The following is a 12,955-nucleotide window of genomic DNA, read 5'->3' on the forward strand; positions in this document are numbered from 1 at the left end:
ACCTACTATTTTAGAATTGACACTAAGTATTGGTTCAAGGCAGAAGGGTATTAAAAGGTAGGCACTTGGGATTTAGTGACTTATCCAGGGTCGTGTAGTTAGAAAATGTCTGGGGCTGGATTTGAGACCTCCTGTCTCTAGACGTGGCTCTATTCACTGAGCCACCTCAGCTGCCCCTAAATAAGCATTTATTCAGCACCTTTTGTGTGTTAGGTGTTGAAAACAGTCCAAAAATGAAAAAAAAAATAAGACCCTCTTCTCAAAAGAGTTTAATTTCTGTTAGGGGAGACACATCTCTATCTCTCTGTATAGTCATGTCTATATCTGTCTATCTAGAAAGAATAAATGCAAGACAGCTAGTTTGAGGGTACACCAGCACTTGGAGTTGGGGAGGGGGGGGTGGATCAGGAAAAGTTCCCCAGAGAATTACTGCCAGGAGCTAGCAATGGAAGGATACAAAGAGAAATGAAACAATCAACTCCTTGCCCTCAGAGACTAGCCTGGAGGATCCTCCATATAGATATAAAATAAACAAAGCCATTTCAGAAGGGTTTAGAAAGCATGACCAAAACTGGACTTGGGATGCCTTGCCGAGAGCCTGGGACTCCATCAGGACTCCCTTTCTCGAGGTTTTCCAGGGGAGAACTAGAACTGTTCCAGCCCTTCATGAAATGTCAAACATGTGCTCTGCTTTCTGACAAGTAAGAAGTACAGTAATTGGAAGTTGTTTAAGTGCTCTGAGTCCACAGTGAGACCATGTAATGGAAACTTACAGTTCTGGGCATCTGTGGTTAAAAATGAACATGAATCTGGGAGGGGGGCTCCCCTTAGAGCAAGTTTACCGTCTATTCGATACGTATTGCAACAGCTTAACAAATTTAGAAAAAACCCTTAAACTTAGATGCTAGTGTTGGCCCTTCCACATTCAGAATAGGATAGGACCTTTAAGAGTCCCCTAGTTCAACCCCCTTATATTACAGAGGAGGAAACTGAGGCCCGTAAGAGAGAAGGAATTCGCCTCTGCCTCTCCCTTAAGCATCAGCATAGACACCAATTGAAGGTAAATTCTTGTAACTTTTCCACAGTCAACAAGTTTTGATTTTGGGCTGTTTTTGAGTAGTCCCAAGCTGGGTGTGGTAAGATTGGTTGTGCCGGGGATAAAGTTTCACTTTTTTTTCTTAGGGAATTTTATCCAGATGACTCTGCTTTGCTCCCCCTGCCCCCCAGTAGAAGTCCTTAGGATGAAAATCTGTATGGATTTAATCTGTTTAAAATCAAAAGATATTCTTTCCCCATCCCATCGCCCCCTCCCACCCCCCTTTTAAAGTGTGATCCAGTCAGCACAGTGTTCTTTTGATCATGGGAGCTAGCAGCATCAACCCCTCATCTGTTACTCATTGCTCAAGTTTTGATGTGAAGTATAAAGACTGGACAGAGTAAAATGTCCGAGGGAGTTATGGTACAGCCTCTGACGGATCTCTGAATGGCTGCAAATTGGGAGATATATTTAGTGGAGTTTTCAGTGCCTTTCAGTGTTCAGCCCCATCATTTTGCAGTGACCTTCTAATTGAAATGGTCCTAAATGATGATACATCGTTATTCTTTAAAACAGTCTTCTTTTTTTAAAAAAGACTTTTTGTAAGGCATCTCCGTTCCTTTTCTTTGATAAGTAGTAACAACTTATACTCCTAAAGTCTACGCTGCAGCAAAGCAGTCTACCATAGTGCCTTGTACGATACCTTGAACATACTAAGCATAAGCGTTCAACAAATATTTGATTGAGGGGACTATGGGACTATGGGACACCTGAACATTTTTAATTGGGCATAACTCCCTGTTGTCAATTAATATAAAATGCACTTTATGCTTTCCTTTGAGCGAGGAGAGTTGGGGAGAGAGAAGAGAAGCAGAACTCAGATGCTCCTTGTTTCTTTTACCAGCATCATCGAAGTTCTCCTTCTTCCCTTACCACCCCCCAACTCCCACCAGCCTTGGAAAAAACACTGGATTAGTAAGAAGACCTGTATGGGTCACATCCCCTCTGTGGGCCCCAAGTTTTCTCACTATAAAGTAAAGGGGTTGAAGTCAATGACTCCTAAGTTCCCAACTAGATTTAATTCTATCATTTCCTTTCTCTCATTCCAGCTCCTTTCTCTCTTCCTTCCCTCCTTTCAGTTTTCCTTTCCCCTTCCTTCTTCCCCTGTCCTCCTCCTCTCCTTCCCCTTCCTTCCTTCTCTTGACCTTTCTCCTCTCTTCCTCCTTCCCCCCCTCAGAAAGAACCTCAAACCACTTCTGCAAAATCTTTTTGAACCCCAGGACTCTCTCTTAATGCAATGGTCATTGTTACCCCAATGCTAAATGCCCACCTCGGTGTTTGCATGTCTCTTAAGTCTTCCAGAGGCAAGTATTCCCTGACACCTCCTCCTTCCTATATGGTCAGCACTTCCCAGATTGTCCTAGTCCTTCTCAGGCCCATGTGGCCAAGCAGTCCTTGGGGGGAGGGGGTAAGCAATATTATATATGCTGGAGTGACCTTTCCAGCCCTGCTTGCCTTTCCCCTTCCTTCCCCTTTTACTTCTTTAGGGGGCTTTGGGGGAGCTTATTCTTTATGATCCCTCCCAAGGGAAAAACTGAGTGAGAACTGGACTGACTCATGGTAGGGTCATTGTTTTTTAAATTAGAAGTGTATGAGAACAAACGCAACCTAGCCTCTTAAGTAGACAGGCTTTCTTTTGATCATGAATCATTTCATTAGAGGAATTTACCTGTTTTAAAAATTGTACATTAGGGGGCAGCTGGGTGGCTCAGTGGATTGAGAGTCAGGCCTAGAGACAGGAGGTCCTGGGTTCAAATCCGGCTTCAGACACTTCCCAGCTGTGTGACCCTAGGCAAGTCACTTGACCCCCACTGCCCACCCTTACCACTCTTCTACCTAGGAGCGAATACACAGAAGTTAAGGATTTAAAAAAATTGTACATTAATTGAGAAATTTATTTCGTTATGTTTTGTGTGATAATATGTGTGTAACCCAGACTGACTTGCTCACCAGCTCCAGGATTAGGGTTAGGATTAGGATGGGAGGGAGGGAGACCATTCGGATCCCATTATTTCGGGAAATTTATGTGGAAATTTGTTATTACATGTAAATGGTAAAAAAAAAAATTTAAACTTAAACTTAAATAAAAAGACATTTATTTCTTTTCTTTCCTATTTCCCTTATAGCTCAGCGCTCCCTTTGAATGGGAAGCTTTTCTGATCCCCTCAGATGCTAGTGCTTCTGCCTAAACGACCTTGAACTTATTTTGTATGTGCCTTTAAGGGTATATCTCTTATGTATTGTCTCACCTATAGACTTCTGAGCTGGGCAATAGGGACTGTTGCATTCTCTGTTTGTACTTGTATCCATAAGGGTGCTTGATAAATGCTTGTCGTTTTTTAAACCCTTATCTTCTGTCTTAGAGTCCATACTAAGTATAGTTGCAAGTTTAGAAGAGTGGATAAGAGCTAGGCAATTGAGGTTAAGTGGCTGAAGACACATTTGAACCCAGGACCTCCTGACTCCAGGCCTGGCACTCTACCCACTGAGCCACCCAGCTGCCCCAATAAATGCTTGTTGGTTCACACATTATGTCTGGAGCTTTCTTTAGGGTAAAATACTACTAGATGAACATTTTCTCCTATATAGGTTTGTTGGAATTTATTGAGATAATTTGGTGGAACTCTTGCATTTTGAGGCTTTTGAAGTACTAGATACTTTGTGAAATGTCTGAAGTTCATTTCTCCGGGAGGCTGACGGTGTGCTTGCCAGTATGTGTGCCATAAAGGCATTTTGTATCTCTTTGTAGTCAGACTTATGCACTTTGTATATGCACACAATCAAATGAAGAGAAACACTGTCTTGTGTACTTTTGTATTTTGTCCTGCCAGACATAATGAATAAAAAAGATCTTTTTTTCCCACTCAGTGACATTTTATCTATTCTCAGAATTGTAGGAACATAGATTATTATTGTTGTTGTTATCATCATCATCATCATCATCATCATCATCATTATTATTATTATTATTATTATTATTATTATTCCCTTACCTTCCATCTTGGAATCAGTACTGTGTATCGGTTCCAAGGCAGAAGAGCAGGAAGGTAAGTGACTTGCCCAGGGTCACACAGTTAGGAAGTGTCTGAGGCCAAATTTGAACCCAGGACCTCCCATCTCTGAGTCTGACTTTCAATCCATTGAGCTACCCAGATGCTCCAGGAACATAGATTTAGAGGACCTTCAAAGGCATCTAGTCCAACCTTTTCATTTTAAAAATGAGGAAACTGAATCTTGAATGAAACAGTGTAAGAGTTAAAATTACAAGATGCCTCAAATTCTCTTTTCATAATGGCTTGTCCGTGGTTTTATATAGTAAGTAGCAGTATTTTGATTTGAATCTATGACCTCTGACTCCAAATTCATTGCCCTTCCCATTGCCCCCCCCCCCCAAGGAGTGACCATTTAAAATGGGACGTGGTAATTAATGTTTGCTAATGATAGACAAACTCTCCATGTAGCTACATCTTGGGTGAGTGACAAATCTGAGATGTCACTAATCATTATCTCTAAGGTAACTTTGTGTGAAATGCCTTGTTAATGAGCTCATTCCTAGCGAAGACAAGTAGAGTAACCAAACATCTCATCTCATTTCCCCCCCCCCCCCTCTCTCTCTCTCTCTCTCTCTCTCTCTCTCTCATCCCTCTGTGTCTGCTTCTCTCTCTCTCTTTCTCTTTATTTCTCCCCATCCCTCTGTCTCTCTCTCTCCCCATCCTTCTCTCTCTCCCTTATCTCCNAAAGACGGAATGACTTGTCTAATCTAACTACTGAATAATAGAAGTAGGATTTGAATCCAGAGCTCCTACCTCCCATTTCTTAGCCTCTTTTACCACAGCATGTGCTGAAGTTGGTAAGGAGACAGAAATAGCGAATAGGTGACTCAGAAATTAAACTTCGCAAGGCTGGCAAGGTTAGGTGGTGCTTGGATTTGCTGGACTGCTTAGACCAACTCCAGGATGGTCTTCTGTCTATCTGGGGGGTCTTTGGAGAAGGCTAAATTAGCCTGATTAAGCCAAAAGAAATAGTCCTCTGCATGGAAAAATTTTAAGGAGAAGGCTTATTTATTGATTGACTCTCCCTCTCCCTCTTCTTCTTCTTCTTCTTCCTCTCTCTCTCTCTCTCTCTCTCTCTCTCTCTCTCTCTCTCTCTCTCTCTCTCATTCAGTGACTCTTTCTGACAAGCTTAGCTGGGACATAGACTGGGCAGACATTTGAAAGCATTTGCAGTCTCTTCAGAGAGGGGCCCCCCTAGTATTGACCTGCAGCAATGAGAAGAGAGTGACTGTGAGATTCCCACTACTGCTGCCCAGTCATTTGGATAAATTAAGAGATTCATTCTCTGGAGCTGTCAATCTCCCCTTTCAGGAGTGGTCAGATTCATAAAGGGATAAGAGATTTTTTCTGTGAGAGGGCATTTGTGTACGCAGTGCCTTTTATGGCAATGTCCTGGGCAGTTTCTATTGCATATAGGCTTTTTGTCAGTGAAGTGTGCCCCACTTAAAAAAAAAACAACACTGCACAAAACCCCAAAGTTACAAAACAGATAAATTAAGGGGTGAGTGAGTATTTGGGAGTTATGAAAGGAAAGGCTTATTGCCATGATCCTTTAAATAATAAGTGCTTATAATGCATTGAAAATATTCAAAGTAGAAAAACGATCTTTACAACTGTGTAGGTGCACATCAGTCGTTGGCAGATGGACCAGTTCCACCCCAAAAACCCCTTTTGTCAAGCACTCTGTACAGAAAATCCCAAACCTCCTGCCTTTTTTTTTTTTTTTTTTTTTTTTACTATTCCACTATTAACTGGGGAGAACTGCTTATAAATCCCATTCAGGGTACACAAGGGAAGCCTTGATATACTTCATGATATTCTAACATGTTACTATGGGAATGTTTAAGTAGACAGGAGTTATGAAAGCCAAACTTCAGAGACAGACTGAGAATAAGCCAAGAAGAGGGAGTATAGTTTTAGAGTAGAAATTCGGACGGACTTGCCTTGGAAAGAGAGGATTTTGTTTTTAATGTCATCAACATCATCATACATGTCGATGCCTGAATTTGCACAGTATACATTTTTCTTTGTGGTAGAAACATGGTCTTTGCTCATAGGAGATTTATATGCTAATGGGATGGCAAAATGGAGAATATTAAAGGGTGTAAATAACAACACACAGTTGTAGGTAATTGAGATATGGCAGGGGTCGGCAATGTATGGCTCTCGAGTCATATCTGGCTCTTTTGAGGGCCAGATATGGCTCTTTCTGCAGGAGCCATAAAGTCCATTTTTTTTCAGGCGCTGTTAAAGGAGTGGCACTGTGAGCACTGCACGGCTCTCATGAAATTACATTTTAAAAAATGTGGCGTTTATGGCTCTCGCGGCCAAAAAGGTTGCCGACCCCTGAGATATGGAAATAGATTATTCTTCCAGTTGTTTTGTTTTGTTTTGCTTTGCTTTTGATTTAGCTTGAGTGGTCTAGAACTTTGAGTGAGCAGGGAACCTCATCTCATCACTACTGGAACATTTAGGTACCTGAGTGAGGTCCAAGTGGTTTCCATACCATGCTGCCTACATTCAGGCCATCATCATACTCATCTCCCTTCATCCAGGACCTTAGATACAGAAGCTGGACTCTGATAGGTGAACTCTAACATTATCTTGCCTGGGACCAGGCTTCCATTCCACTGTGTAGGCTTTTCCACGCCCTTCCGCCATATGCATCTGACCTCTCTTCCCACCTTTCCAGCTCCTTTTTATGTATTGTCTTTCTCCATTAGAATGTAAGCTCCTTGAAGGCAAGGACTGTCTTGTTTTCTTAGATTCAGATCCTCAGTGTTTGGCACATAGTAAACACTTCATAAATGCTCACTTATTCTAGTTAACTACCTACTTATCTATGTATCTATTCATCCTATCTTTGTATCCATTCCTCCATCTATTTAAGTCAGGAAGGAGTTAGATCCAGTGATAATGGGATGATCTGGTTAAGTTGGGCTACATGACAAACTTCCTTTATTTATTATTTTATTTTATTAGGTTAAAAAATTTTTTTAATATTTTCCCATGGTTTCATGATTCGTGTTGTCTCCTCCCCTCTTCTCTCCCACCTCCCGGAGCTGACAAGCAATTGTACTGGGTTATACATGTGTTATCACTTGATACCTATTTCCATATTATTCATTTTTGTAATCATCTTTTAGAACCAAAACCCCCAATTATATGCCCATATAAACAAGTGATCAAATGTTTTCCTTCTGCATTTCTACTCCCACAGTTCTTTCCCTGGATGTGGATAGCGTTCTTATAAGTCCCTTGAGATTGTCCTGGATCATTGTATTGCCATGACAAACTTTTTGCAGACAAACTTACTGGCCCTACTTGATTGCCTCTATGACCTTAAACAAGTCACTTAATCTCTGGACCTTCATTTTCTTCTCTGTAAAATGAGGGGGTTGGGCTCAACATCCATCCTCTGAAGTCTCTTCCAACCCTTTCAGATCTTCTCTACTGCTTTTCTGTTCTGTAAGGCAGTGCCACTTGTAGTCTTCTGTATTGTACTCTTTAATATTTTGCAAATGAATTTATCTTATAAACCCTTGTTGACCCTGACTACCATGTTCCTTTGCATGGCACAGTTTCAGTGTTTGAGGGTTGAGGTCATTTCTGGGCTCTTTGGACCTCCTCTATGAGGCGATTACTTTATAGGAGATCCATTTTTATAGGATATGGCCATCAACATTATTAATGTTTTTGCTTTTGTCTCTTACCCATTTGGGGGCATTGGCAGATTATTTGAAAAGGTTAGGTTATAGCTATTAGCCTTATACACAGTCCTTGTTTATCTTTATCCACTTTTCTTGTTTAGTCTTGACAATTTTGATTTTTGTTTCAACTACAGACAGTTGAATGATGATTGCAAACAGATGATTTGGAAATTACTCTCCCACGTCAGTTATTAGTTGTTTCCTTTCCCTTAATATGTTCTCATGTCATTTTTTCAAGTCTTTTTTTTTTTTAAACCCTCACCTTCCATCTTAGAATCAATACTGCCTATTGGTTCCAAGGCAGAAGAGTGGTAAGGGCTAGGAAATGAGGGTTAAGTGACTTGTCCAGGGTCATACAGCCAGGAAGTGTCTGTGGCCAGATTTGAACCCAAGACCTCCTTTCATTTTTGTGATGATGTTTAGTATTTCCCTTAACCAGCATCTGGAACAACAAGGAGACTCTGCATGTGCCTCATTCCATCTCCTACCTCCTTGAATTTACCCAGGATAATCCCCATTCCTATAATGCACTCATCTGCATCTCTGTCTCTTAGAGCCCTGAATTACCTAAAGGGCTCTGCTCAAGAGCTGCCTCCTTCAAGAAGCCACTTCTGATTCCTACCACAAGAGCTGGTATACCTCTACTGCCAGTTCTCCACAAACACTATGTGTTTATTTTGGGCATATCCTTATCCATGAAGATACTATGTCTCTCTTCCCTTCCTTATTCCCCCCTCCCTACTTCCTTGTAAATTAAAAGCTCTTGAAGAACAGAGATGATTTTACTTTTTTTTTTTAGACATCTCCAGTATCTTGCATAGAGCCTGGCACATACTGACACCTGATTAATGGCTGCCTGTTGGTTGGCAAGAAATATCTCCTTATGAGAAACATTAAAGACAGCTAGGTGGCTCAGTAGATAGTCAGGCCTGAAAATGGCAGGTCCTGGATTGTAATGTGGCCTCAGACACTACTTAGCTGTGTGACCTTGGGCAAGTCATTTAACCCCCATTGCGTAGCCCTTACCTCTCTTCTGCCTTAGAACTGATACTTAGTATGGATTCTAAGACAGAAGGTAAGAGTTTAAATTTAAAAAAAAGAAACTTTAATTCCTTTCACCAGACTCTGTGGTCTAGCCAACTTGGCCCACCTGCTTTTGCTCCTATAGAATAAAAGTGACTCCCATCATTGGGCCTAAATGTTTACTGGAGCAAAGAAGAAAGTACCTGTCAAATCTCTGGATATCGTGGTCAAACAAGAGATGGGGAGGATCATAGAAGGTAGAATGACAATTGTGATTATGTAAAATTAAAAAGGTTTTCCACAAACAAAAACAATGCAGCTAAAATTAGAAGAGCATACTCTCAACAATGCAGTGATCCGGGACAATCCTGAAAGACTTATGACAAAATGCTATCCACTCCCAGAGAAATAACTGTCAGAGTCATCTGGATGCAGATCAAAATATACTATCTTTTACATCAGTGTATTTATTGTTTTATTTGGGAGTTTTGGTTTTGTATGAGTGTGCTCTTATGACAGTGACCAATATGGGAGGGTGTTTTGTGTGATGATAAAAATAAAATAAAATAAAATAAATTAAAAGAGCAGCAGTTAAATAGGAGAAAAAGTTTCTCTGATAAAGGTATCATTTCTAACATACATAGGGGGACAGCTAGGTGGCTCAGTTGAATAGAATATCAGTTCTAAAATTGGGACCTGGATTCAAATGTGACCTCAGACTCTTCCTCGCTGTTAATCACCTAACCCCAATTGCCCAGCCCTTGCTACTCTTCTGCCTTGGAACTGATACTTTTATTGATTCTAAGACTAAAGATAAGGGCTTTTTAAAAACAACCCAAAAAGCATATATAGGGAAATGATTCAAATGTATAAGAATAACAGCTGTTCCCTAATTGATAGGTAGTCAAAGGCTATGAATGGGAAATTTTCAGGGAAGATGTCTAAGCCATCAACAACCATATGAAATATTCTCTAATCCTTAATAATCAGAGAAATGCAAATTAAAACTATTTTGTGGTTCCACAGAACGTGTACCAGATTGGTAAAATTGACAAAAATGGAAAATGACAAATGCTGGAAGGAATGTGGGAAAAGTTATGTTACTACATTGTTGGTGGTATTGTGAATTGGTCCAGCAATTCTAGAAAACAATTTAAAATTATGCCCTAATACTTAAAACTGTATATACCCATTGAACCAGCATTAATACCTTTAGATCCATACCCCAAAGAGATCAAAGGAAAAGGAAAAAGACCCATGTGTGCAAAAATATTTATAGCAACTCTTTTTGTGGAAGCAAAGAATTGGAAACTTATGGAGTGCCATCAATTGGGTAATGGCTAAGCAAGTTAGAATCTATGGAATACTATCACATAAGTTATAAAAAATGAAGGGGACAGCTTCAGAAATCCTGGGAAGACATGCTTGTATGAACTGATGCAAAGTGAAGTGAGCAAAGATAGGATAACATTTTATGCAAGAACAGCAAAATTGTAAAGATAATCAGCTTGGAAGGACTTAGTAACACTGTTCAACATAATGACAGAGGACTCATGATGAAACAGACTACTTGCTTCCTGATAGAGAGGTGAGGGACTCAGGATGCAGACTAAGACCTATTTTAAAAAAAAATCCATTTATTTAATTAATTCATTTAGAATATTTTCTCATGGTTACATGATTCATGTTCTTTCCCTCCCTTCCTCCCACCCCCTCCCATAGCAAATGTGCAATTCCACTGGGTTTTACATGCATCATTGATCAAGACCTATTTCTATATTATTGATAATTGCATTAGGGTCATTGTTTAGAGTCTGCATCCCCAATCATATCCCCATTGAACCATAATGATCAAGCAAATGTTTTTCTTCTGTGTTTCTACTCCCACAGTTCTTTCTCTGGATGTGGATAGTGTTTTCTGAGACCTATTTCTTTGAACATGGCCAGACTTGGGTTTTATTTTTATAGACAATACATGCTTGGACCAGGAGTCTTATTTTTCTTGCTTTTCAGATAGGGTAGGGAGGAGGAGGGAGAGACAATTTGGATCTGAAAAAAAAATTTTTTTTAAACCTTACTGATTGATTTTATTGATGTGATTAAACATATTGATGTATCAGGTGATTTTCACTTCATCTTGAAGGAACTCAGTTAACTCAGTTTTTAACTTTTTACTGTGCCAGACTGAGAAGCAACATGACCTAGGGGATAAGGAACTGAACTCTTAGTCAGAGAGGCTTGAGTTCAAGTCCTGCTTCTATCACATCCTGTCTGGGTAACTGGGCAAGTTACCTCATTCCTCAGTGCTAAGACTGGAAGTAGCAGTGCAAGTGCCCATCTACCCTGGCACAATGATATTCCTCACTTGGAGCTTGCTATCCATGGGAAATCACAAGTCTAAAATGTTCCAGGCATGGTGGATACTAAGTCATGGGGCATAAAGATAAGAATTCATTTGTCTCTTCCCTCCAGGAAAGGGAGAGTACAAAGATGAGGTGAAGAAGATGACCCAACTAAAGGATCCTGAACATAGAGGAATAAAGGAGGAGTCATTAGGATAGAAAACCAGCTTGGCGGAGTAGTTCAGTGTTCATCATTGGAAATCAATAAACAGGGACAGGGAGGCTGTTAACAGGGACTCACTGAAGTATTTTTTGAGAAGCATATTTAATGCTTTTTCATTATTATTGTGAACTTGACAAGTCTTCATACAAAGAACAGAAAAAGAAGACTGCATCTAAAAGCTATATATAGCTTGTTTTTTAAAAACATATATTTTTTAAGAAGTATATTTCTAATTTAACATGTTAGTTCCACTGCCGCCTGGCTTGTCTGCATTCCCTTCTGAACTCCTGTGAGTCTCTTCTGTGAATTTTTTAAGGGATTCATTGATGTTCTTTTCTGTTTTCTTTTTTGAGGTATTAGTTGCTATGAGGATAGGAGTTATAATGGTCAGAAGTTGCATGGTAGGCAGAATTCTGCTCAGTTGTTCTTAAATGCTCTAAGATACCTTGTAGAATCACACACATCACTGTAGCTGTAACATCTGCTTAGCTTTAGAGGTAGAAATTTTTGTGGCAGTTATTTGGAAGGGAGGATGTTTATGCCCTGTAGTTATCGCCAAACAGGTCGAAGTAGTCTAAGCATGGAAAGACAAGGGCCTGTTTCCAGGCTCTGCATGTTGAAGGGGAATGGCTCAGAAGAGGTAGGACGAACACACACACACACACACACACACACACACACACACAGAGTATATAGTAGAGATGAGAATTGGAGCCATTAAGCATTGTGTTTGTTATTAGATGTGATAACGGAGCTGGAAATTGTATTCTAGGAATTTCTAGCCCTCCGTGTGCTCATTGAAAGCCCCTAAACTATTCTGTGTCACTCTCTGGGGTGTATTTTCATTGGATGAATAGGCAACAGAGAGCTTCATTTGAAAGTTTTGAATTGGTTCTGACTATTTCTAATAGAAGCGAATCAGACAGCAAATATTTAAGTACTTGCCTTGTACAAGACATTTCCTAGAGGTGATCAGGGATACCCAGAAGGATAAGGCAGGGCCTGTCTTCACAGGACAAGAGAAATCCAGGAATCTCTTCTACATTGTGACTTTCCTCATCAAGGTTTTGATATATTTCCCACTGACATGAGAAATTTGGGGGGAGTTTTGTGGAAGCCTACAGATGACACAGAAAAAGTTTAGAAAATCAGAAATGCATATTTAACCCAGAATTTACAAAAAGGTATTGTAGACACCACATAAAAGGCACCATAGCCAATGTGCAATTCCACTGGATTTTACATGCATCGATTTACAAAAAGGTATTGTAGACACCACATAAAAGAAAAAAAGAAAAAAATTCAGACTTCTCTGGTACGAAGTGAGGACCAAACATTTTATTCAAATTTTCTAGATTGTGGGAGACACCATGCCTGCTGTGGTGTGGAAGGGATAACTGTAATTCTAAACATAAGGGAGAGACAAAGAGGAAGTACCATAGGAGTTTTTAAAAAGTATTAGTGTAAGGGCAGCTGGGTAGCTCAGTGGATTGGGAGTCAGGCCTAGA

General features: G+C 40.1%; 1 protein-coding gene across 1 annotated transcript in view; it reads left to right on the forward strand.

Moving 5' to 3' along the window:
* Window positions 1–12,955, forward strand: part of NXN (nucleoredoxin) — a 179,566-nt gene that overhangs the window by 12,597 nt on the left and 154,014 nt on the right. Inside the window, exon 2 of the mRNA XM_044675599.1 lies at window positions 2,937–2,952. Within this exon, the coding sequence (XP_044531534.1) occupies window positions 2,937–2,952 (16 nt within the window). The remainder of the gene's footprint in view (window positions 1–2,936; window positions 2,953–12,955) is intronic.

This window comes from Gracilinanus agilis, chromosome 4, assembly GCF_016433145.1.
Source record: "Gracilinanus agilis isolate LMUSP501 chromosome 4, AgileGrace, whole genome shotgun sequence".
Taxonomy (NCBI): domain Eukaryota; kingdom Metazoa; phylum Chordata; class Mammalia; order Didelphimorphia; family Didelphidae; genus Gracilinanus; species Gracilinanus agilis.